This window comes from Oncorhynchus mykiss, chromosome 28 (assembly GCF_013265735.2).
Source record: "Oncorhynchus mykiss isolate Arlee chromosome 28, USDA_OmykA_1.1, whole genome shotgun sequence".
In the NCBI taxonomy this organism is placed as follows: Eukaryota; Metazoa; Chordata; class Actinopteri; order Salmoniformes; family Salmonidae; genus Oncorhynchus; species Oncorhynchus mykiss.
In genome coordinates this window covers 32,152,825-32,180,672 of record NC_048592.1, presented here as the reverse complement: position 1 = coordinate 32,180,672, position 27,848 = coordinate 32,152,825, and the positions used below count along the sequence as shown (strand labels likewise).

The following is a 27,848-nucleotide window of genomic DNA, read 5'->3' as shown; positions in this document are numbered from 1 at the left end:
CCTTTATCTCCAGTTGAGGTTTAGAGCTTAGAGAATGTTTTGAACAAAATACAATGGTTTTTAGTTTTAGTTGTATTTAAGACCAGTTTATTATTAATCACCCATTCTGATACTGACTGTAACTCCTTATTTAATATTTCAGTGAGCTCTCTGGCTTTGGGTGTTGACATGTAGAGTGTGGAATCATCCGCATACATTTTCATTCTAGCTTTGTGTAAGACCAGTGGCAAATCATTTGTAGAGAAGAGTAACAACAGCCCAAGGCAACTGGCCTTAGGTACACCGCACTGTACATATCTAATGTACATTGAAGAACACTCTCTGGGCTCTATTGGATAAATAACTCTCCAACCATGTCATGGAATGTGACATAACATAACATTAAAGGCTGCATTGAAATCTAACAATACAACTCCGACTATGATCTTATCATCCATTTATTTTAACCAATCATCTGTCATCTGAGTCAGTGCAGTCCAAGTGTGAGTGCCCTTCTCTACATGCCTGCTGAAAGACAGTTGTTAACTTGCTCTCTGAGAAATAGCATTGTATTTGGTCAAACACAATTCTCTCTGTCAGTTTAATAAGAAAAGGCAGCAAACTGATTGGGCGGCTGTTACAGTCGAGGTGCTTCACTATTTTTAAGCAGTAGAATGACTTTAGCTTCCTTCCACGCCTGTGGGCACACACTCCTTTCGGCTTTGGTTAAAGATATAGCATATAAGAGTGCCAATAGAGTCCATTCTGAATAGTTTCCCATCAAGGTTGTCTATACCTGGTGGCTTATCATTATTGATGGATAACAATAAAATTCAAAACAGCAATCTTTCTCTTTCATTATTAGATCTTTTATACAAAAATCTGATGTTTCAATGTTCAATGTTGTCATTTCAGTTGTGAATTGTTCTACTTTACTAGTGAAATAGTCATTGAAATAATTGGCAATATCTAATGGTTTTGTTATAAATGACCCATCAACTTCAATGAACAATGGAGATGAATTGGGTTTTCTGCCCATTATATCATTTAAGGTACACCAAGGTCTTTTTCCATTGTTTAATGTAAATTATCTTGGTTTGGTAAAATAATGTATTTTTTTTTGTTGTTAAGTTTAGTCACATAATTACTCAATTTACAGTATGTCAACCAATCAGCTGAGCAGCCTGACTTGTTTGCCACCTCTTTTGCATAATTTCTTTGAACCATACCATTTATGAATTCAAATCAAATCAAATCGTTTTTGTCACATGAGCCGAATACAACAGTGGGGGGGGGGGGATGTACTGGGTCGTAGGCACTACCCTCTGTAGTGCCTTGCGGTCGGAAGCTGAGTAGTTGCCATACCAGGCAGTAATGCAGCTAGTCAGGATGCTCTCGATGGTGCAGCTGTAGAACCTTTTGAGGGAGGTGTATAGTCCCAGGGTCCTTAGCTTAGTGATGAGCTTTGAGGGCACTATGGTGTTGAACGCTGAGCTGTAGTCAATGAATAGCATTCTCACATAGGTGTTCCTTTTGTCCAGGTGGGAAAGGGCAGTGTGGAATGCAATAGAGATTGCATCATCTGTGGATCTGTTGGTGCGGTATGCAAATTGTAGTGGGTCGATGGTTTCTGGGATAATGGTGCCGATGTGAGCCATGACCAGCCTTTCAAAGCACTTCATGGCTACAGACGTGGTCGGTAGCACTCAAATAGACAGCTACGAAGAATATAGATGAAAACTCTCTTGGTAAATAGTGTGGTCTACAGCTTATCATGAGATACTCTACCTCAGGCGAGGAAAATCTTGAGACATCCTTAGATGTTGTGCACCAGCTCCGCACGAAATCAGCCGCCACCCTTTTCTCCCTTTGTCTTACCAGAGGCGGCTGTTCTATACTGCCGAAAAAGGGTAAAACCCGCCAGCTGCATGTTTTTCATGTCGTCGTTCAGCCACGACTCTGTGAAACAAGATATTACAGTTTTTAATGTCCCGTTGGTAGGATATACATGCTCGTAGTTTGTCTATTTTGTTATCCGATGATTGTACGTTGGCTAATAGGACTGATGGTAGAGGCAGATTACCCACTCGCCATCGGATCCTTACAAAGCACCCAGACCTACGTCCCCCATATCGCCATGTCTTTTTCATGCGGATGCCTTGTCGGGTGTCTGAAGTAAACCCTTTGCGTCCAACTCGTTAAAGGAAAAAATCTTCTTCCAGTACGAGGTGACTAATCGCTGTCCTGATATCTAGAAGCTCTTTTCAGTCATAAGAAACGGAGTCAGACACATTATGTTCAAAATAAGTTTCAAATAACGCAAAGAAACACAAACAATAGCACAATTGGTTAGGGGACCGTAAAACGGTAGGCTTTTCCTCCATAGCCATTATCACAGTTATCATCAATCCAGAGGGCTCTAACAGTTCTTACAGTTCATTCTTAACAGAATTAACAGGAGCTTGTCAACAATTGGCATGAATTCTTTAACAAATACTTCCAATGCTGCATTTGGATTCACTTCCTCATTCACATCACACGTTTTACACCTTCAACAAATAAGATATTTTGTATGATCACTTAGAAATTACTTTAGGCCCAACCTTTGGCACTTTTGCTTTCCGTGTTATTTCCACAATGTTATGGTCACTTCTGCCAATGGGAACTGGTATTGATTTGGAGCAAAGCTCTGCAGCATTTGTGAAGATATGATCAATACAAGTGGATGTCATAGATCCAACACGATTGGTATACAGTTCAGTTGGTTGAGTGATACCCTGTGTCATATTACAGACATATTACATCAGTCACAGTTAGAAGCTTCTTATTGAGAGGACAGCTAGCTGCTAACCAGTCAATGTTCAGGTCAATGTTCAGGTCAGCCAGAAAATAGACCTCTCTATTAACAACACATTTACTATCAAGCATTTCACACATATTATCCAAATACTGACTGTTAGCACTTGGTGGCCTATAGCAGTACCCCAAAAGAAGAGGCTTTAGATGAGGCATGTGAACATACAACCACAACACTTCAACAATATTTGATATGAGATCCTCTCTACGCTTCACACCGGCCGATATTACATTTTTGGCCGATACCGATATCTGATATTTTCCTTGCCAAAAAAACCAACCAATACCGATAACTGATATTACATTTTTTTTGCGGCCTTTTAAGCATTCTAGTACAGTTAAATAGTTAACACACACATGGACGCAGGGGTCTAAGGCACTGCATCTCAGTGCAAGAGGTGTCACTACAGTGACTATCCTGGTTCGAATCCAGGCTGTATCACATCCGGCCGTGATTGGGAGTCCCCTAGGGCGGTGCACAATTGGCCTAGCGTCGTCAGGATTTTGCCGGGGTAGGCCGTCATTGTAAATAAGAATTTGTTCTTAACTGACTTGCCTAGTCAAATAAAGGTTACACACACACACCACACTGACCAAAAATATATTTTGTTGGCATTTACATATGTCCCCATTACCAGGCTTTCATCAGTACAAAAACCTTGTTGACCCACTGTGCTGTCAGATTCAGCATGCTCATGGGGCTGACATTGCTGGTCCAAATGTCAGTCGTGAAGCTTACAAATATATCGTGCATTCCTAGTAATTCCTAATTGAATCCAACCAGAGTTAGGATATCTAACAATCTAACAACCTGCATTCAGAATGACTTCCAGGGCAGGGAAGATTAAATACTGAGACTACCTCAATCATCTAAACTGGAACAACCATCTCAGTATAGGGTGCAATAAATCCAATTACTAACAGAATAGATTAGTTTAGAAAACTGTATGTTATTTATCTTTGTATAGCATAAAATGATACAACCAATCAATGTACATTCATAAACACTGATGTTAGAGTAAAACAAATAATTCTGAAAAGTTCCCTGACGTAGAGCATGTTGGGAAATATTATACAGTTGAAGTCGGAAGGTTACATACAATTAGGATGGAGTCATTAAAACTAGTTTTTCAACCACTCCACACATTTCTAGATAAAAAAACTATTGTTTTGGCAAGTCGGTTAGGACATCTACTTTGTGCATGACACAAGCCGTTTTTTCAACAATTGTTTACAGACAGATTATTTCATTTAAAACTCACTGTATCACAATTCCAGTAGGTCAGAAGTTTACATACACTAAGTTGACTGTGCCTTTAAACAGCTTGGAAAATTCCAGAAAATGATGTCATGGCTTTAGAAGCTTCTGATAGGCTAATTGACATCATTTGATTCAACTGGAGGTGTACCTGTGGATGTATTTCAAGGCCTACCTTCAAACTCAGTGCCTCTTTGCTTGACATCATGGGAAAATCAAAAGAAATCAGCCAAGACCTCAGAAAAACAATTGTAGACCTCCACAAGTCTGGTTCATCCTTGGGAGCAATTTCCAAACGCCTGAAGGTACCACGTTCATCTGTACGATCAATAATACGCAAGTATAAACACCATGGGACCACGCAGCCGTCATACCGCTCAGGAAGGAGACGCGTTCTGTCTCCCAGAGATTAACGTGCTTTGGTGCGAAAAGTGCAAACCAATCCCAGAACAACAGCAAAGGACCTTGTGAAGATGCTGGAGGAAACAGGCACAAAAGTATCTATATCCACAGTAAAACGAGTCCAGTATTGACATAACCTGAAAGGCCACTCAGCAAGGAAAAAGCCAATGCTCCAAAACCGCCATAAAAAAGCCAGACTACGGTTTGCAACTGCACATGGGGACAAAGATTGTACTTTTTGGAGAAATGTCCTCTGGTCTGATGAAACAAAAATAGAACTGTTTGGCCACAATGACCATTGTTCTGTTTGAAGGAAAAAGGAGGAGGCTTGCAAGCCGAAGAACACCATCCCAACCTTGAAGCACAGGGGTGGCAGCATCATGTTGTGGGGGTGCCGCGCTGCAGGAGAGACTGGTGCACCTCACAAACTAGATGGCATCATGAGGAAGCAAAATTATGTGGATATATTGAAGCAACATCTCAAGACATCAGTCAGGAAGTTAAAGCTGGGTCGCAAAAGGAAGCGACGCAGAGGAAGCGACGCAGAGGACGAAGAGCCGGATGCCTCGTCTGGACCCCGCAGAAGACAACTAGGAAAGCTGCCGTTACCGTCAATATTACTCGCCAACGTGCAATCATTGGACAATAAACTAGACGAGGTACGATCACGAATATCCTACCAACGGGGACAACAAAAACTGTAATATCCTATCCTTCACGGAATTGTGGTTGAATGACGACATGGATATTCAGCTACACCGGCAGGATAGAACAGCACACTGTTCTATCCTGCCATGGAAGGGCTACCGTAAAACGAAGGGGGGGGGCGGTCTGTGCATATTTGTAAACAACAGCTGTTGCACGTAATCTAAGGAAGTCTCTAGACTTTGCTCGCCTGAAGTAGAGTATATTGTGATAAACAGCAGGCCACACTACTTGCCTGGAGAGTTCTCAGCTATACTTTTCGTGGCTATTTATTTACCACCACAGACAGATGCTGGCACTAAGACCGCACTTATTCAGCTGTATAAGGAAACAGGAAAACCAGAGGCGGCGCTCCTAGTGGCCGGAGACTTTAATGCAGGGAAACTTAAATCAGTTCTACCAAATCTCTATCAACATGTTAAATGTGCAACCAGAGGGGAAAAAAATCTAGATCACCTGTACTCCACACACAGAGACGCATACAAAGCTCTCCCTCGCCCTCCATTTGGTAAATCCGACCACAACCCTATCCTCCTGATTCCTGCTTACCAGCAAAAATTAAAGCAGGAAGCACCCGTGACTCAGTATATAAAAAAAATGGTCAGATGACGAAGATGCTAAACTACAGGACTGCTTTACTATCACAGACTTGAACATGTTCCGGGACTCTTCCGATGACATTGAGGAATACACCACATCAGTCACTGTCTTTATCAATAAGTGCATTGAGGACGTCGTCCCCACAGTGACTGTACGTACATACCCCAACCAGAAGCCATGGAAGGGCTACCGATTTCAAGGTGCGGGACTCTAACCTGGAAGCTTACACGAAATCCCGCTATGCCCTGCAACGAACCATCAAACAGGCAAAGCATCAATACAGGGCTAAGATTTAATCATACTACACCGGCTCCGTCACTCGTCGGGTGTGGCAGGGCTTGCAAACTATTACAGTCTACAAAGGGAAGCAAAGCTGCGAGCTCAGTGACATGAGCCTACCAGACAAGCTAAATCACTTCTATGCTCGTTTCGAGGCAAGCAACACTGAGGCATGCATGAGAGCATCAGCTGTTCCGGACGACTGTGTGATCATGCTCTCCGTAGCCGACGTGAGTAAGACCTTTAAACAGGTCAACATACATAAGGCTGCGGGGCCAGGCGGATTACCAGGACATGTGCACCGGGCATGTGCTGACCAACTGGCAGGTGTCTTCACTGACATTTTCAACATGTCCCTGATTAAGTCTGTAATACCAACATGCTTCAAGCAGACCACCATAGGCAACCTGCCTAAATGACTACAGACACGTAGCACTCACATCCGTAGCCATGAAATGCGTTGAAAGGCTGGTAATGGCTCACATTAACACCATTATCCCAGAAACCCTAGACCCACTCCAATTTGCATACCGCCCAAACAGATCCACAGATGATGCAATCTCTATTGCACTCCACACTGCCCTTTCCCACCTGGACAAAAGGAACACCTATGTGAGAATACTGTTCATTGACTACAGCTCAGCGTTCAACACCATAGTACCCTCAAAGCTCATCACCAAGCTAAGGATCCTGGGACTATACACCTACCTCTGCAACTGGATCCTGGACTTCCTGACAGGCTGCCCCCAGGTGGTGAGGGTAGGTAGCAACATATCTGCCACAATGATCCTCAACACTGTAGCTCCCCAGGGGTACGTGCTCAGTCCCCAGGGGTACGTGCTCAGTCCCCTCCTGTACTCCCTGTTCACCCACGACAGCATGACCAGGCACGACTCCAACACCATCATTAAGTTTGCTGACGACACAACAGTGGTAGGCCCGACACAACAGTGTTAGGCAAAGCTGCCTGCCACCCAGGACCTCTACACCAGGCGATGTCAGAGAAAGGCCCTAAAAATTGTCAAAGACCCCAGCCACCTCCAGTCATAGACTGTTCTTTCTACTACCGCATGGCAAGCTGTACCGGAGTGCCAAGTCTAGGACAAAAAGGCTTCTCAGCAGTTTTTACCCCCAAGCCATAAGACTCCTGAACAGGTAACCAAATGGCTACCCGGACTATTTGCATAGTCTTTTACGCTGCTGCTACTCTCTGTTTATCTTATATGCACAGTCACTTTAACTATACATTCATGTACATACTACCTAAATGGCCTGACCAACCAGTGCTCCCGCACATTGGCTAACCGGGCTATCTGCATTGTGCCCCACCATACGCTTCTGCTACTCTCTGTTCATCATATATGCATAGTCACTTTAACGATACCTACATGTCATACTACCTCAATAAGCCTGACTAACAGGTATCTGTATAAAGCCTTGCTACTCTTTTTTCAAATGCCTTTTTACTGTTGTTTTATTTCTTTACTTACCTACACACGCACACACACATTTTTTTTCTTCGCACCATTGGTTAGAGCCTGTAAGTAAACATTTCACTGTAAGGTCTACACCTGTTGTATTCGGCGCACATGACAAATAAACTTTGATTTGATTTTATTTGAAATGGGTCTTTCAAATGGACAATGACCCCAAGCATACTTCCAAAGTTGTGGCAAAATGACTTCAGGACAACAAAGTCAAGGTATTGTAGTGGCCATCACAATACCCTGATCTCAATCCCATAGAAAATTTGTGGGCAGAACTGAAAAAGCGCGTGTGAGCAAGGAGGCCTACAAACCTGATTCAGTTACACCAGCTCTGCCAGGAGGAATTGGCCACAATTCACCCAACTTATTGTGGGAAGCTTACGGAAGGCTACCCGAAACGTTTGACCCAAGTTAAATCATTTAAAGGCAATGCTACCAGAAGCTAATTGAGTGTATGTAAACTTCTGACCCACTGAGAATGTGATGAAAGAAATAAAACCTGAAAAAAATAATTCTCTCTACTTTTACATTTCACATTCTTAAAATAAAGTGGTGATCCTAACTTGTCACGCCCTGGACGAAGTATTTTGTGTTTATCTTCATTTATTTGGTCAGGCCAGGGTGTGGCATGGGTTTTTGTATGTGGTGTGTTGGTATAGGGATTGTAGCTTAGTGTGGTGTTCTAGTTAAGTCTATGGCTGTCTGAAGTGGTTCTCAATCAGAGGCAGGTGTTTATCGTTGTCTCTGATTGGGAACCATATTTAGGCAGCCATATTATTTGAGTGTTTCGTGGGTGATTGTCTGTAGTGTCCTGATGTCCTTGTTCTGTGTTTATATGCACCAGTATTAGGCTGTTTTGGTTTTTGTTACTTTTATTGTTTTGTAGTGTTTGTATTTAGATTCGTGTTGCTTCAGTTTAATAAACATGGATGCAATCTACACGCCGCATTTTGGTCTGATCCTTGCTACACCTCCTCGTCAGAGGAGGAAATAGAAGAAAACTGTTACATAACTGACCAAAGACAGGGCATTTTTACTAGGATTAAATGTCAGGAATTGTGAAAAACTGAGTTTAAATGTATTTGGCCAAGGTTTATGTAAACTTCCGACTTCAGCTGTATATGGTTCTATGTAGAACCCTTGTTCTCTTCCAAAGAATCCTTTTTGCCTTCCAAAGAATCATCAAAGAACCCTTTCTTCAAAAAACGCTTAGGATATTAAAGGTTTAAGGTTGAACCCTTTGCCTTACAAAGAAGGGTTATTCTGATAAATGTTTTTTTGGTATAACCCTATCCCTCCGCAAACAACTGTGACACAAGTGTTTTCTACAAAATGGCAACATTAGCATAGATAGCTCGGAATCAAATCAAATTGTATTTGTCACATGCGCTGAATACAACAAGTGTAGTAGACATTACAGTGAAATGCTGAATACAACAGGTGTTGTAGACCTTACAGTGAAATGCTGAATACAACAGGTGTAGTAGACCTTACAGTGAAATGCTTACTTACAAGCCCTTAACCATCAATGCAGTTTTAAGAAAATACCAACAAAAAAAAGTTAAAGATAAGAATAACAAATAATTAAAGAGATGCAGTAAATAACAATAGCGGGGCTATATACAGGGTATTACGGTAGAGAGTCAATGTGGAGGCTATATACAGGGGGTACCGGTACAGAGTCAATGTGGAGGCTATATACAGGGTATTACGGTAGAGAGTCAATGTGGAGGCTATATACAGGGGGTACCGGTACAGAGTCAATGTGGAGGCTATATACAGGGTATTACGGTACAGAGTCAATGTGGAGGCTATATACAGGGGGTACCGGTACAGAGTCAATGTGGAGGCTATATACAGGGTATTACGGTACAGAGTCAATGTGGAGGCTATATACAGGGTATTACGGTAGAGAGTCAATGTGGAGGCTATATACAGGGGGTACCGGTACAGAGTCAATATGGAGGCTATATACAGGGGGTACCGGTACAGAGTCAATATGGAGGCTATATACAGGGGGTACCGGTACAGAGTCAATGTGGAGGTTATATATACAGGGGGTACCGGTACAGAGTCAATATGGAGGCTATATACAGGGGGTACCGGTACAGAGTCAATGTGGAGGCTATATACAGGGGGTACCGGTACAGAGTCAATGTGGAGGTTATATACAGGGGGTACCGGTACAGAGTCAATGTGGAGGTTATATATACAGGGGGTACCGGTACAGAGTCAATGTGCGGGGGCACCCGTGTCTAGATCATAAGCAAAACACACGGATATGCATTACCAAACAACGCTACTGCCACCTTCTGGTTTGGAGTATTTTAACAAGGCTGAGTGTCTGACGACTTCCAAGGTGTTTGCTGTGTGAACACAAAAGAGATTGGCTGCTGACACTGTTCAGAGGTGCGAAGTACTGTTGGCAGGCAAACGCTTGACAATCCTACTGCTGTTTCTGAGCTTGAAAGCAGTTGTCTTTAACCTTTTCTATCTGGGACTGCCAAATTCCTGTCAAAAGCCCTTAAGGAACAACATTCATGGAGTCTCAGAATGTTTTTAGATAAAATATCTTAGTGGTCAAATTCTGAGTCAATTTTTATCAGTGAATGTAACAGATTAAAGGCATATTATTAGAGATGGACATTTTATAAACAATTTGTAGGTATAAATATATATAATAATCATAAATAGCCTCCCGGGAAGCGCAGTGGTTAAGAACCATATTTAGGGAGCCTGTTTTCTATTGTGTTTCGTGGGTGATTATTTTCTGTTTTCTGTTGTGTGTCTGCACCAGCTAGAACTGTTTTCGATCGTTCTCTTTGTTATTTTGTTATTTCCGTGTTCATTTAATAAATATGGACACATATCACGCTGCACCTTGGTCCTCCTCTTCTCCTTCATACGACGACCCTTACAAAGACACTCATCCAGAGAAACTTACAGTTAGTGCATTCATCTTAAGATAGCTATGTATATTTGTAAACAAAAGCTGGTGCACGATATCTAAGGAAGTCTTGAGGTTTTGCTCGCCTGATGTAGAGCATCTCATGATAAGCTGTAGACCACACTATCTACTTAGAGTTTTCATCTGTATTTTTTATAGCTGTCTACATACCACCACAGACCGATGCTGGCACTTAGACCGCACTCAATGAGCTGTATTCCGCCATAAGCAAACAGGAAAATGCTCACCCAGAGGCGGTGCTCCTAGTGGCCAGGGACTTGAATGCAGTGAAACTTAAATCCGTTTTACCAAATTTCTATCAGCATGTTAAATGTGCAACAGAAGGAAAAAAAACTCTAGACCACCTTTACTCCACAAACAGAGACGCGTATAAAGCTCTCCCTCGCTCTCCATTTGGCAAATCTGACCATAATTCTATCCTCCTGATTACTGATTACAAGCAAAAATTAAAACAGGTAGCACCAGTGACTCAGTCAATAAAAAAGTGGTCAAATGAAGCAGATGCTAAGCTACAGGACAGTTTTGCTATCACAGACTGGAATATGTTCTGAGATACTTCCGATGATATTGAGTACCCCACATCTGTCACAGGCTTCATCAATAAGTGCATCGATGACGTCGTCCCCACAGTGACTGTACGGACATACCCCAACCAGAAGACATGAATTACAGGCAGCATCCACACTGAGCTAATGGCTAGAGCTGCCACTTTCAAGGAGTGGGACTCTAACTCAGAAGCTTATAAGAAATCCTGCAATGCCCTCCGATGAACCATCAAACAGCAAAAGCATCAATACAGGACTAAGTTTGAATTGTACTACACCGGCTCCGACGCTTGTCAGATGTGGCAGGGCTTGCAAACCATTACAGACTACAAAAGGAAACATAGCCGAGAGCTGTCCAGTGACATGAGCCTACCAGATGAACTAAACTGCTTCTATGCTTGCTTCGAGGCAAATAACACTGAAACATGCATGAGAGCACCAGCTGTTCCGGACAACTGTGTGCTCACGCTCTCTGCAGCCGATGTGTGTAAGACCTTTAAACAGGTCAACATTCACAAGGCCGCAGGGCCAGACGGATTACCGGGATGTGTACTCCGTGCATACACTGACCAACTGGCAAGTGTCTTCACTGACATTTTCAACCTCTCCCTGTCCGAGTCTGTAATACCAACATGTTTTAAGCAGAACACCATAGTCCCCATGCCCATGAAAACTAAGGTAACCTGCCTAAATGACTACCGACCCGTAGCACTCACGTCTGTAGCCATGAAGTGCTTTGAAAGGCTGGGCATGGCTCACATCTACACCACTATCCCAGAAACCATCGACCCACTCCAATTTGCATACTGCCCTTTCCCACCTGGACAAAAGGAACACCTCTATGAGAATGCTATTCATTGACTACAGCTCAGCGTTCAACACCATAGTGCCCTCAAAGTTCATCAATAAGATAAGGACCCTGGGTCTAAACATCTTCCTCTGCAACTGCATCCTGGACTTCCTGATGGACCGCCCTCAGGTGGTAAGGGTAGGTAACAACACATCTCAGGGGTGCGTGCTCAATCCCCTCCTGTACTCCCTGTTCACTCATGACTGCACGGCCAGACACGACTCCAACACCATCATTAAGTTTGCCTATGACACAACAGTAGTAGGCCTGATCACCGACAACGACGAAACAGCCTATAGGGAGGAAGTCAGAGAACTGGCCGTGTGGTGCCAGGACAACAACCTCTTCCTCAACGTGATCAAGAGAAATTAAATGATTGTGGACTACAGCAAAAGGAGGACAGAGCACGCCTCCATTCTCATTGACGGGCTGTAGTGGATCAGGTTGAGAGCTACAAGTTCCTTGGTGTCCACATCACCAACAAACTAACATGGTTCAAGCACACCAAGACAGTCGTGAAGAGGGCACGACAAAGCCTATTCCCCCTCAGGAAACTAAAAAGATTTGGCATGGGTCCTGAGATCCTCAAAAGGTTCTACAACTGCAACATCGAGAGCATCCTGACCAGTTGCATCATTGCCTGGTACGGCAATTGCTCGGCCTCCGACCGCAAGGCACTTCAGAGGGTAGGGCGTACGGCCCAGTACATCACTGGGGCCAAGCGTCCTGCTATCCAGGACCTCTATACCAGGCGGTGTCAGAGGAAGGCCCTAAAAATTGTCAAAGACTCCAGCCACCCTAGTCATAGACTGTTCTCTCTGCTACCACACAGAAAGCGGTACCGGAGCACCAAGTCTAGGTCCAAAAGACTTCTTAACAGCTTCTAGCCCCAAGCCATAAGAATCCTGAACAGCTAATCAAATGGCTACCCAGACGATTTGCATTGCCCCCCCCCCCCCCCCCCCCCCCTCTATGCTGCTGCTACTCTCTGTTATTATCTTATCAATGCATAGTCACTTTAATAACTCTACCTACATGTACATATTACCTCAAATACCTCGACACCGGTGTCCCCGCACATTGACTCTGTACCGGTACCCCCTGTGTATAGTCTTTCTTTAATTACTTGTTCATTTTATTTCTTATTCTTATTCATATTTTTTAAACTGCATTTTGTTGGTTAGGGGCTTGTAAGTAAGCATTTCACTGTAAGGTCTGTATTCTGTATTCAGCGCATGTGTCTAATAGAATTTGATTAGATTTGATTTGAAGAATGGGAGAAACTCAACGTCTTTCAACAGAGTACTGAGTAAAGGGTTTGAATACTTAAGTGAATGTGATATTTTATTTTGTTATTTTTAATACATTTGCAAAAAAATTGAAAAACTTGTTTTTGCTTTGTCATTATGGGGTATTGTGTGTAGATTCATCCATTTTTAGAATAACACTGTAAAATATAAAAATGTGGAAAAAGTCAAGGGCTCTGAATACTTTCCGAATGCACTGTTTACTGTTACCCTTTCTCCTCCTCTCACATTTTCCCTTTGCTTGTGGACTTCAGTGCACAACACAACAGCTGTCTGTGATCAGGCGAAAAAAAAACTCTCAAAGCCAAAACTTCATACCATATCCACTAACTGATAAACACACCATATTAGCTAACATCATAGGCAACATAGCTACTATAACTAACCCGTTAGTAAAGCCATAATCCAATCCATGTGTACAATTACGCAATACAGTGTAAAGCAAGCAGTTTAGACTTTTCAATGGTGGACACCAGTGACAATAAAGGAATCAAACCGAAAGTTTACCTTGACTCGGAAGAGTTAGAATGTTGGATTGCCTTAGCCAGCTAGCTAACATAAATAGCATTCCTCTCTGTTTGAGTCAGGTTGTTGAGTAGGCTAAATTAGCTGCAGTAGCTAGTTAAATGAAAGTGGAAAAAAATACAACGAAATATAGCTACAGTGTCTCTCTCTCTCTCTCTCTCTCTCTCTCTCTGCTCATTCTCCTTTTTTTCCAAAACTGTTCAACTATTGTTTGTCTCTCTCTTTGAGTCAACTACTCACCACAGGTTATGCACTGCAGTGCTAGCTAGCTGTATCTTATGCTTTCAGTACTAGATTCATTCTCTGATCCTTTGATTGGATGGAGAACATGTCAGTTCAGGCTGCAAGAGCTCTTGGAGGACGTCCTCCAGAAGTCGTCATAATTACTGTGTAAGTCTATGGAAGGGGGTGAGAACTATGAGCCTCCTAGGTCTGTTGAGGCCAGTAGCGGTGTGTGGGTAAAATCACTGGATCAGAATCGCCATTATAGTTATTGGCCAGTACAGAGAATTAAGTAAAACCACAAGTCACAAATACCAATCTCCATCCATGGCTAATTTAGGAAAAGGCTAATTTTAGCTAGATAGCCACCAGAGGACAACAATACAACGAGATGCAACAATTCAAGATGTTTCTGTCAATGACGTCTGCTCTCGATGTGACTTGTAAGGAGTGATGCCTTAATCCAAGCTGGCTTCCATTGACAACTTTTTAGGAGGGCATGGACTATTCACAGTTGAGCTCACTCAGTTTGTCAATTTTTTAATACTTTTTTTTATCAAGGGAAGCCAAATGCTCGCTGGCTTCCATTCCATTCAATGCTTTTGGCAGCAACAATGTCATACTTGTTTGGACCAGACAGCATCAGATAGATGCCCTACACATACAGAGACAGAGGGTCGCTGTTTCGCTCGCTCGGATGCCTTCTCCGGTGAGATACATTCAGCCTCTTGCAAATTGAAGGAAAATTATGAAAAACAGAGAGATGACAGATAAATGATTTAATATGTAATTATTTTTTGAGGGGGGGGGGGGGGGGGCTGGCTTCCCTTGACATCCATTAATAGGCTACACACCACTGGTCGAGGCTACTGTAGACCTTCCTTGCAAAACAGTTTGTTTCAAAGTATAGTTTTAGCTAAAAAGGATAATTTTTTATGTTTCACTATTTACATTTTTCTGAAATTCACTGAGTCAGATGTTCCTCCCCTTCCTCCTCTGAGGAGCCTCCATTGATCCCACTGTTAATACATATTAACATGGGCTTAGGAAATGAATAACAATGTACAGATTGTGTACATAAGCTCCTAGAGAGGAATGTCTGGTGTTTGGAAAGAACTTCTGAAGGCCCCCTGCTGTCTGCGCGCCAATTCACCTCACATGTCCCTAGGCAAGTAATAAGCGTGGGAGAGGGACTTTAATGTCCTTAACATCCGGTTTGTTGATGTCGCATTCAGGCCAACCCCAGGCCCAAATACCATATCAATGTTTCGAACACACATGCATGTGGGTTCCGTACAGTGCCAGTAAATAAAATATGAAACCGTTAGAAAGATTGCCCTTTACCTCTACACGGAGGGCCGCAGTGCAGCTGAGCGCAACAGCTCATAATCAATCAAGATGTAGATCTCAGTTGACAATGCATTACACGATCACATCGGCCTTTACAACTGAAAATAAATAACTGCTACCAGACAGTGGCACTTTGCTATAGTATTGGCGGGAGCTTGTTACTGTTCGACTTAGTTGGGGGAATGTATGGATGGAAACCATAATTCAACACAAATTGGGTAGGTCAACAGAAGGCTACTTCAGAGTCTGAAAGAAATTGTGGGCGTGGAAGATTTGACTACACTTAACCATCCATTTTATGACAGCCCATTCACTAGAACGAGAACCTTCTGAGCTGCGATATTGATAGACTACCATATTAAGACATTTAAAATAAAAAAATATATTCATTTCTCCAGAGTGGATAAAAAGTAACCTGTAAGTAGCCTATCCCAACGTGTCAAATTTAATAGTGTGCTCTCACCTGAACAGTGCTGCAGTCCGTAACATTATTATTAACCCGGATTCAGGTTACAAGATTGGAAGTGGAGATGTTGGGAAAACATTTTCTCTGGGGTTGTCTCCTTTCGGTGTCAATTCCGTTATGTTTCGCCGAAGACCTGAAGAGGGATGCGCATATACAGCATGAAAATGATTCAGGTGAAGCTATTTTGCATGTTTTCTGTTTTGATTAAAGCCGGGTTGCGCGATTTTGTTGCTGGGAGAAAAGATCACACCTTTTGCACATAAATTAATGGTATATTTGCCATTCCGGACAGATTGCTTCATAGGGCTATGGTTTGCGTTTGGATTAAGGAACTATGGCGAACAATTTTAATTATTTAACTTAAAAATAATGTTGACAAGATTTTAACCAAAAGCTTACAATTTACTTATCATTAGTAATGACCTATAAAATTATGGCAGTTGACTAGTTAAACCACATGCAGTTCCCACGCATGTCTCCAAATACAATTTTAATTGCTGTGCATAACATGTGGAAATGTAATACTTTTGTATAACCTTTTTATTATTAAAACTATAATCGAAATCAATTGACTTTAAGCCATCATATGAGTTATTGCATCTGCTTTTGTGTAAAAGAGATTAAGTCTCTAAAACCAGTTACTGCTTTGAAAGCCTTCAGGGGACAAAGTCTCCATTAAGTCTATGAATCAGGATTGGTTTACTTTAGCAAGAAGTGAACACAATTATTCGATTCATTTGTAATTAAGATGACAAAACCCAGATGGCCATCTCTAGTCCTCTCTGTGCTTTAGTCTTTTTGGCAATACTCATGATATGTAATTATTAAGATGCATAATATTAGTTGTGTACGTTTTCTTATCACAAAGAATTACAAATTGTGGTTGTACATACAACATACTGGCAGTACAACAAGTACCATTCATCACAAGGTTGGTCTGCAAAGTAGACATTTTTCAGCTAGCCTCCACCCACTGATGCTATATATGTACTCAGATGAGATCTCTATGATGGCACTATTTTGTAATTAAGATATGTATACTAAAAGGTTGTGTTCTTCAAGGGATAGTTCACCTGAATTACAAATGTACTTCATATTATGGACTCACACAGGGTCGGACTGGGACCAGAAATTGTCCCTGGCATTTCTGCACACCAGCCCGTTTAAAAAAAAAGTGGAAATGAAAAGTGTCCTAGAACCATTGAAGGAGTATAATTAAGTTGAACCCATCATTGGGGGCAATACGTTTCATATCTAATCATAAATCCTTGTTTTATATTTCTATGAACTATAGTTTGGAGCCAAGGGAAACCCGGAAGACTGTTTGCCAGGAGACGGATTTTGCCACATCAGGGACAGCACCACGTTGAAGTAAGTTGTACATTTATCTCCTTAAAACTATAGCAGGAACAATGTACATTTATCTCCTTAAAACTATAGCAGGAACAATGTACATTTATCTCCTTAAAACTACATCAGGAACAATGTACATTTATCTCCTTAAAACTATAGCAGGAACAATGTACATTTATCTCCTTAAAACTATAGCAGGAACAATGTACATTGATCTCCTTAAAACTACAGCAGGAACAATGTACATTTATCTCCTAAAAACTACATCAGGAACAATGTACATTTATCTCCTTAAAACTATAGCAGGAACAATGTACATTTATCTCCTTAAAACTACATCAGGAACAATGTACATTATCTCCTTAAAACTATAGCAGGAACAATGTACATTTATCTCCTTAAAACTACAGCAGGAACAATGTACATTTATCTCCTTAAAACTACCTCAGGAACAATGTACATTTATCTCCTTAAAACTATAGCAGGAACAATGTACATTTATCTCCTTAAAACTACATCAGGAACAATGTACATTTATGTCCTTAAAACTATAGCAGGAACCATGTACATTTATCTCCTTAAAACTATAGCAGGAACAATGTACATTTATCTCCTTAAAACTATAGCAGGAACAATGTACATTTATCTCCTTAAAACTATAGCAGGAACAATGTACATTTATCTCCTTAAAACTACCTCAGGAAGAATGTACATTTATCTCCTTAAAACTACATCAGGAACAATGTACATTTATCTCCTTAAAACTACAGCAGGAACAATGTACATTTATCTCCTTAAAACTACAGCAGGAACAATGTACATTTAGCTCCTTAAAACTATAGCAGGAACAATGTACATTTATCTCCTTAAAACTATAGCAGGAACAATGTACATTTATCTCCTTAAAACTATAGCAGGAACAATGTACATTTATCTCCTTAAAACTATAGCAGGAACAATGTACATTTATCTCCTTAAAACTACATCAGGAACAATGTACATTTATCTCCTTAAAACTATAGCAGGAACAATGTACATTTATCTCCTTAAAACTATAGCAGGAACAATGTACATTTATCTCCTTAAAACTACATCAGGAACAATGTACATTTATCTCCTTAAAACTATAGCAGGAACAATGTACATTTATCTCCTTAAAACTATAGCAGGAACAATGTACATTTATCTCCTTAAAACTATAGCAGGAACAATGTACATTTATCTCCTTAAAACTACATCAGGAACAATGTACATTTATCTCCTTAAAACTATAGCAGGAACAATGTACATTTATCTCCTTAAAACTATAGCAGGAACAATGTACATTTATCTCCTTAAAACTATAGCAGGAACAATGTACATTTATCTCCTTAAAACTATAGCAGGAACAATGTGCATTTATCTCCTTAAAACTACAGCAGGAACAATGTACATTTATCTCCTTAAAACTATAGCAGGAACAATGTACATTTATCTCCTTAAAACTATAGCAGGAACAATGTACATTTATCTCCTTAAAACTACAGCAGGAACAATGTACATTTATCTCCTTAAAACTACAGCAGGAACAATGTACATTTATCTCCTTAAAACTATAGCAGGAACAATGTACATTTATCTCCTTAAAACTACAGCAGGAACAATGTACATTTATCTCCTTAAAACTACAGCAGGAACAATGTACTAAATCATGCTTAAAGAGGTTGTATGAAGACCAGCTGTCTAGGAACAGCAGTGGAATAATTACTGTAGGGATTAATAAACCTGATACTAATCAATCTGAAATGTCCAGAAATAATTTAGGAGCTTCTAAAGAAACTCTGTCAAATAAACATGTCTTTGGCTCCATCCGGTGGTTGGCTGCGTCATTAAATCACTTAATATCAGGTGACTTTGCATGACGTCAGAAAAATCTCCATCTGCTCTCCTTCACAGCACACACAAATATGGTTTCCAGGGCATTTACACTATACAGTGCCTCCAGGGGGTATTCGCACCCCTAGACTTTTTCAAAATGTTCTTGTGTTACAGCCTGAATTTAAAATGTATTAAATTGAAATGTATTGTCACTGGTCTACACACAATACCCCATAATGTCAAAGTGGAATTATGTTTTTGGAAATTGTATGAATTAATTAAAAATGTTAAGCTGAAATGTCTTGAATCAATAAGTATTCAACCCCTTTGTTATGGTACGACTAAATAAGTTCAGGAGTAAAAATGTGCTTAACAAGTCACATAATAATTTGCATGGACTCACTCTGTGTGCAATAAAAGTGTTTAACATGATTTTTGAACGATTACCTCATCTCTGTACCTCACACATACAATTATCTGTAAGATCCCTCAGTAGAGCAGTGAATCTCAAACACAGATTCAACCACAAAGACCAGGGAGGTTTTCCATTTCCCCGCAATGAAGGGCATCTTTTGGTTGACAAATAAAAGCAGACATTAAATATCCCTTTCAGCCTGGTGAAGTTAGTAATTACACTTTGGATGGTGTATCAATACACACAGCCTCTACAAAGATACAGGCTACAAAGATACAGGCCTCCATCCAAACTCACCATGAGGCCAATGGTGACTTTAAAACAGTTACAGAGTTTAATGGCTGTGATGGGAATAAACTGAGGATGTATCAATAACATTGTAGTTACTCCACAATACTAACCTAATTGACAGAGTGAAAAGAAGGAAGCCTGTACAGAGGAACAATATTCCATAACATGCATCCTGTTTGCAACAAGCACTAAAGTAATAATGCAAAACATTTGGAAAAGCAAGTATCTTTTTGTCCTGAATACAAAGTGTTATGTTTGGGGCAGATCCAATCCAGTACATTACCGAGTACCACTCTCCATGTGTTCAAGCATAGTGGTGACTGCATCATGTTATGGGTATGCTTGGAATCGTTAAGGACTGAGGAGTTTTTCAGTATAAAAAAATAAACGGAATAGAGCTAAGCACAGGCAAAATCCTAAAGGAAAACCTGTTTCAGTCTGCTTTCCACCACACAATGGAAGATGAATTCACCTTTCAGCAGGACAATAACCTAAAACACATGGCCAAATATACACTGGAGTTGCTTACCAAGAAGACAGTGAATGTTCCTGAGTGGCCGAGTTACAGTTTTGACTTAAATCTCCTTGAAAATCAATGGCAAGACTTGAAAATGATTGTGACAATGATGAATGTCTCAATTGTTTTTCTTCACTTTGTCATTATGGGGTATTGTGTGCATATGGTTGAGATTACAAAATAATATTTAATCAAATTTTAATTCAGGCTGTAACACAATAAAATGTGGAATAAGTCAATTGAGTCTGAAATCGCTACCAAAGGTGATTCAACTAAGTACTGAGTAAAGGGTCTGAATACTTTTTCCTCAACTTAGATTCCAGGTTTAATCAGTGTGTTATAACATCCTTTAGGGGACAAGTCAAATAAAAGGTCAAAGAGCAGAGAGCGAGGCACAAGAGGCGTGGCTTCAAATCCCACTGCTGACACAAATGTAAGGTAGACAGTAAAGAAGGAATCCATGGACACTGACTTCAATGTTATGTTCATGGACACTGTGACTTGAGTATTACACTCATGGACACTGTGACTTCAGTATTACACTGTGACTTCAATGGACACTGTGACTTCAGTATTACATTCATGGACACTGTGACTTCAGTATTACACTCATGGACCCTGTGACTTCAGTATTACATTGTGACTTCAATGGACACTGTGACTTCAGTATTACAGTGCCTTGCGAAAGCATTCGTCCCCCTTGAACTTTGCGACCTTTTGCCACATTTCAGGCTTCAAACATAAAGATATAAAACTGTATTTTTTTGTGAAGAATCAACAACAAGTGGGACACAATCATAAAGTGGAATGACATTTATTGGATATTTCAAACTTTTTTAACAAATCAAAAACTGAAAAATTGGGCGTGCAAAATTATTCAGCCCCTTTACTTTCAGTGCAGCAAACTCTCTCCAGAAGTTCAGTGAGGATCTCTGAACGATCCAATGTTGACCTAAATGACTAATGATGGTAAATATAATCCACCTGTGTGTAATCAAGTCTCCGTATAAATGCACCTGCACTGTGATAGTCTCAGAGGTCCGTTAAAAGCGCAGAGAGCATCATGAAGAACAAGGAACACACCAGGCAGGTCCGAGATACTGATGTGAAGAAGTTTAAAGCCGGATTTGGATACAAAAATATTTCCCAAGCTTTAAACATCCCAAGGAGCACTGTGCAAGCGATAATATTGAAATGGAAGGAGTATCAGACCACTGCAAATCTACCAAGACCTGGCCGTCCCTCTAAACTTTCAGCTCATACAAGGAGAAGACTGATTAGAGATGCAGCCATGATCACTCTGGATGAACTGCAGAGATCTACAGCTGAGGTGGGAGACTCTGTTCATAGGACAACAATCAGTCGTATATTGCACAAATCTGGCCTTTATGGAAGAGTGGCAAGAAGAAAGCCATTTCTTAAAGATATCCATAAAAAGTGTCGTTTAAAGTTTGCCACAAGCCACCTGGGAGACACACCAAACATGTGGAAGAAGGTGCTCTGGTCAGATGAAACCAAAATTGAACTTTTTGGCAACAATGCAAAACGTTATGTTTGGCATAAAAGCAACACAGCTCATCACCCTGAACACACCATCCCCACTGTCAAACATGGTGGTGGCAGCATCATGGTTTGGGCCTGCTTTTCTTCAGCAGGGACAGGGAAGATGGTTAAAATTGATGGGAAGATGGATGGAGCCAAATACAGGACCATTCTGGAAGAAAACCTGATGGAGTCTGCAAAAGACCTGAGACTGGGACGGAGATGTGTCTTCCAACAAGACAATGATCCAAAACATAAAGCAAAATCTACAACGGAATGGTTCAAAAATAAACATATCCAGGTGTTAGAATGGCCAAGTCAAAGTCCAGACCTGAATACAATCGAGAATCTGTGGAAAGAACTGAAAACTGCTGTTCACAAATGCTCTCCATCCAACCTCACTGAGCTCGAGCTGTTTTGCAAGGAGGAATGGGAAAAAATGTCAGTCTCTCGATGTGCAAAACTGATAGAGGCATACCCCAAGCGACTTACAGCTGTAATCGCAGCAAAAGGTGACGCTACAAAGTATTAACTTAAGGGGGCTGAATAATTTTGCACGCCCAATTTTTCAGTTTTTGATTTGTTAAAAAAGTTTGAAATATCCAATAAATGTCATTCCACTTCATGATTGTGTCCCACTTGTTGTTGATTCTTCACAAAAAATAGTTTTATTTCTTTATGTTTGAAGCCTGAAATGTGGCAAAAGGTCGCAAAGTTCAAGGGGGCCGAATACTTTCGCAAGGCACTGTATTTGTCTATGGGTGATGTTGGGTGTTTCAGTATGTATTTGTCTATGGGTGATGTTGGGTGTTTCAGTATGTATTTGTCTATGGGTGATGTTGGGTGTTTCAGTATGTATTTGTCTATGGGTGATGTTGGGTGATATAGTATGTATTTGTCTATGGGTGATGTTGTGTGATATAGTATGTATTTGTCTATGGGTGATGTTGGGTGTTTCAGTATGTATTTGTCTATGGGTGATGTTGGATGATTCAGTATGTAAATCATATTTTTCTCAATGACTAATATTTGGCGTTCCAACATATTTTTCCCTGTGGGTGAAGTTTCAGAAACACGAGCCTGTAGCCCCTGCCCGGCGGTGTGGCCGTCTGATGGATAGCTGTGCCCCTCACACCCCCTGCTGTGACCCCTGTGCTTCCTGCCGCTGTCGCCTCTTCAACACCATCTGCCACTGCTGGAGACTGGGCCCACACTGCCCCAAGAAGACCTAGACAAACACACACACACACACACACCATACATAACTCTTCACCACATATACACACACGACTGCCACTGTTGGAAACTGGGCCAGCACTGCCCCTAGAGGAACCAGAGACCCTGTACAGGCAAACACACACACTCACATACACATCTCACAGAGACTGCTAGACATCACACTGATGCACTTGCACAGGTAAACACATACGGATACAAAAACATGGACATACTACACAGATATATATGCTTAAATGTTTTGGACCTGATGAATGACACATCACATATCACAAGGTCCACAATATAGGTTCAATGACACATCACGTATCGCAAGGCCCACAATATAGGCTCAATGACACATCACGTATCGCAAGGCCCACAATATAGGTTCAATGACAGATCACGTATCGCAAGGCCCACAATATTTTCTATGTATGTATATAAACGATGTATGGATGTGTTGTGGATATGTAACAGTATATGTTTCCTGCACAACTGTATTAATTCTGCTTTTGTATAACTGTGCACCTCTGCTACTGTAGATTGTAGGTCATGTCGAGCCAATGCTAACCCATAAAAAACATCAAATAACTTCCACAAACATCCTCTCTATATTTTCTCTATTGAATAAATAACTTTGTTAGCCTCACTCATCTACTTTTTTATTGCTATTCTCACCAGTTATCCCTGCTGGCAAAACATATTGCTGTATGCTCAATAACAGGTTTTGCTGCTGTGGTTACATATATTTTGAAATTACTAGCAAACTCCCCAGTTGATTAAAGTGGATAAAAGGTAGTGAGAGCTTGGGGCAGCGGCGTAGAAAGGGATAGCTGTGTGGCTGGGCAGAAGTAAGGCTGGGCATTTTCCGGCAAAAATACCTGACATATTTAAGTGAAAATGTGTGCATCACATTGGATTATTTAAAACATAATACAGGATAAATGTAACCAAAAACTACCACAGTGCGAACTACGCAACCGCTTACTACAACACTGCTGACAAAGCAGGCCGACTGTCTGAGTCCGACAGTAAGGAAACATAATGAAATACACAACATGTCTATAACCTACATACTCAAGAGAGAGAGAGAAACAAACAAAGAAACAAACAAAAAAAAGATGAAAGATTTTACAGCAGCAGACAAGTGCTAAAAAATGTTACTGTCACAAAATACAGATAATGGATGAAGTGTTCAGTCTGACAGTCCAACCTCACGGAATAATCAACATATATTATCAGATCAGATCGGCCATTCCCAGTTAAAGGAGCGATCTACACTACAGAACAACAGGTAGATTCAGGACCATTGGAGATCCGCTGGACATCAGCTCGCCTCTGGATTGGAATACACGCAAACAGCTTATTGCACAAAGAAGCAAGGAAGAATAGAGTGCCCTGAAAGGGTTTTCATTAAGCCCAAAAGTGCACACTGTTTACCATATTAAAACCGCGACACACAATACAATACCAACACTTTAGGCCTATACCTTGAACTGTACGGCGGGTATGAAATGAATAGCTCACTTTAAATGAGCAAACGTTACTGTATAGGCATGAAAATATGAAATGATCATACATAGCTTAATATCATGGTGGGTATGAATACAGAAGCTCACTTCGAACATATAGGCCTATCAGGGTAGACATGAAAACATTAGGCTACATCGTATGAACAGTAAATATTCAGGCGTAACTTTTCTTGTGTGTTTCACGTTTTAAAGCACACGGCCTAGACGCCTAGGATTGGTGTTGAAGATGGAGATTATTGCGTCATAGTCACTGAGTTCCCTTTCAAAGAACAACTGGGCCAGATTGTTGAGACGATCTGATTGATGTCTTGATACGGCCTGTAGTGGAGAAGAGTCTCTCAACACTACATAAGTCACTGGAAGAGTGATGATGGTCCTTAGTAGCCTATTGATGTTAGGGAAAATGTCCAGGGATTTGAATTCCTGCCCTCCCCCCAACTTTCTGACGCAGTTGCTGAATAAACATGGTTAATTCAGCATTCTCATCAGAGACATGATAGTGATTGCATGGGTCCAGCAGTGATTCTTTCAGTAATCCTAGACGCTGGCAGACAGGACGCTGCTGCTCTCATTATTCCATATGGATCCTCCTGGAACCGGGTGTGAAGCTCAGTCAGACGGATAGAGACATATATAAGGATTGGAAGCACCCCAATTAGATCCCAGGAACCTCCTGCATTTTTCTAAATTTCCAATTAGTCAGGAGACAATACAAAACGACAAATCAAATTCTTTTATTTAATTTGATATTTATTTTAAGCCAGCCTGATTGGCTAGTGCCCGGCCCTGAATAGAGAATAAGTTGTAATAAATGATAACAAAACAATTCTCCATGTGAATGTAGCTGGGTTGCCAGGACCAGCGAAGTCGAGCACCGGAGAAGGGGGAGCGGGAGTAGACATGACAGTAGCCTGTAACCAGTCTATAGCCTTTAGCAGCAGTGGATGGAGAGTCATTCAAGATGTCCCCCCCCCCCACACACACACGCAGACAGACAGACAGACAGACAGACAGACAGACACACACACATACACACCCAGTTCAGTGTAAAATCATCCAAGTATAGTCCAGAGGTGTACTCTCTGATAGGCATGAAGTGCATACAGTCACACATTATCAAGTCCCTCGATTGAGCACCTGATTCCCCTTTTTGTTCAAACTGGGCTGAAGCGTGTTTGGGTACGCTTTCATTCTATTAGTCACACATACCTCGCAGAGAACTGGTTCACACAGTGATACATTCACCAAGAGAACAGAGACCGCAGGCTCCACGACATAACCCTTATTCCTCTCATTACTGTAACTTCAAGATTTATTCACTCAAGATGTATGTGTCAAATTGTTCCCTCAGGACAAATGCTAACTAGACGACCATGCAGATCTGTGTGTGTGGCTCGCATCTTGGTCCAATTTCCAATTGAAAATGACATGCAATGGTTTAGAGAAAAGTTTATGAATCTTAAAGACTTAGAGAGAATATAAATAATTGTCTTGTTACTTCTTTCTTCTGTTGTTAAGCTTTGTGGTCAGAGGTCATTATATGACTGCTAAAATTGTCTGTCAGGTGGTGAAAACAGTGTTTTCCCCTTGATCGACCCCAGAGTTGACATGGGACTCTTTTTTTTTTTAAACTTCAGTATTGTGGATGTTTTTAAAAATATTTTCTGTTTTCTGTTATTGCAAACCACACAAATCCTAAGTTTAGGAAAACAATATGCTATTACTCATGGGTGTGGGGAGGTGAGCTGCATTCTGTCCAGCAACATTTATGTCCATTTAGGTGACCCCTTTTCACTCAAAAGCATCCCCGGAGGCACAATTTCTTTACAGCCTCTTTAAAAACATCACTCTTATCTTGCTCACATTTTTCTGCAGTTAAAGATCACCTGCATGAACATCTGGTTGATTTTGCAAATACAGGCTCTTTTGGATGTTAAATGTTTTTGAATATTAAACCGCTTGAAACTGATTTTTATCTGAATATTTTCTTAATTCTGGAAACAAGTTCCAATAGTGTCTGAGAACATACTATTTAAGAATATAAAGATTTTTATCGGTTTCCCCATATACCAGAGGGGAAATGTCATTACCACCACGTCATAAAATGTTGAAAGGAAATTACAGAAATGTTGCTTTAGGTATTTTATAGAACATTTCAGAAGATTTTTGTTAAATCGTGCATTCTTTTACTATTTAGAAATGTTCTTATTTATATGTATTCATCATTGTCGTGTCTAAATGTCCATATATGCCTCGATGATACTCAAAAACATGTATTTACCACATCAAAATGTTTACATTTGACATTATTTTAGGAATTATCTTAAGAACAAGCATATAAATCATCAACATCAATTGTAATTGAATACACCTTTTCCTCAAAAATATGTACCGTCATGGTAATGCCTTAGCGTTGTGGTAATGACAGAGTGCGGTGTAAATTACATTTCAAATTAAACAACTGATGAAAAATACCATTAAACATTTTAAAGTCACAGTTGTACGTTTCATTTTATTGAAGACATAGAACACACCATTCAGAACCTCGAAACACAAAGTCTGCATGGCTCAAGAACATAAAGCATCTTTTAGAACAATTTTGGGATTCAAAGCATTAGGCAGAAATACATGTACAAGATAGGAAACACTGGTTGAAACGAAACAAATTATTGCTTACTGGTTGCAGTCTATTGATTCAGACGACTCATGAGACAGGTATGTGCTCACTCAAGAGTAGCCCATAATGCTCTCTATTGCTTAACAAAAGAGCATATTTCCTCTCAAGCATCATATGCCATTTTGTCACTGGATGAGGCTCGGAGACAAGCCCAAGCATACAATGTCCTCTCTCATTGGCCAAAATAATCGGTTGGCTCCCACACAACTCATCGTTTTGACTAGAGCACAGCTCTCTGCATCAACATCTTGTATAATACCAGGGTAAGGGTCTTCATCATATTTCACAACAAACCACTTTCCAATCAGTCCCTCATGTATGTCGGCAATGGGTTGTACTGAGCTAGGAGATGGCTGTGGTGTTGTGCAAGTGGAAGGTTTTGCTTTCTGCCTCTGTTTGTTGAATTATCATGGTCTGTGGGCCATAACAATCACACAGTGGAGTTGAGCAGAACCAACTTAGAGCTCTCCATGTGATTTGTCCTGGAATGGCAGTAACGATCTGTAAACACATAGAAGATTTCTTAAATTGATGAACATGCAGGAAATCTATAACACATTTTGTTGAGAAATTTAAGTGTTTACTGAAAGTGTTAACATAATGAAAAGATAAAGATTGATTTGAAAATCTACAGTTTGATCTACATT

The 27,848-nt window shown here is 40.7% G+C and overlaps 1 protein-coding gene across 3 annotated transcripts in view; it reads left to right on the top strand.

Annotated features, from left to right (window-relative positions):
• The window catches only part of asip2b (agouti signaling protein, nonagouti homolog (mouse) 2b), a 30,488-nt gene extending 6,847 nt beyond the window's left edge, over positions 1–23,641 (top strand). Inside the window, exons 1-4 of one of the 3 annotated variants that reach the window (XR_005040246.1) lie at positions 15,636–15,750; positions 15,843–15,972; positions 17,094–17,170; positions 22,839–23,641. Coding sequence is in view for 2 of the 3 variants with exons in the window: in XM_036966717.1 (XP_036822612.1) it covers positions 15,864–15,972; positions 17,094–17,170; positions 22,839–23,006 (354 nt within the window). In the remaining variant the exon portion in view is untranslated. Of the gene's footprint in view, positions 1–15,626; positions 15,973–17,093; positions 17,171–22,838 lie in introns of those variants that run through there. The other 2 variants (XM_036966717.1, XM_021589925.2) reach the window with 2 other exon arrangements.
• Positions 23,642–27,848: the final 4,207 nt, after the last annotated feature.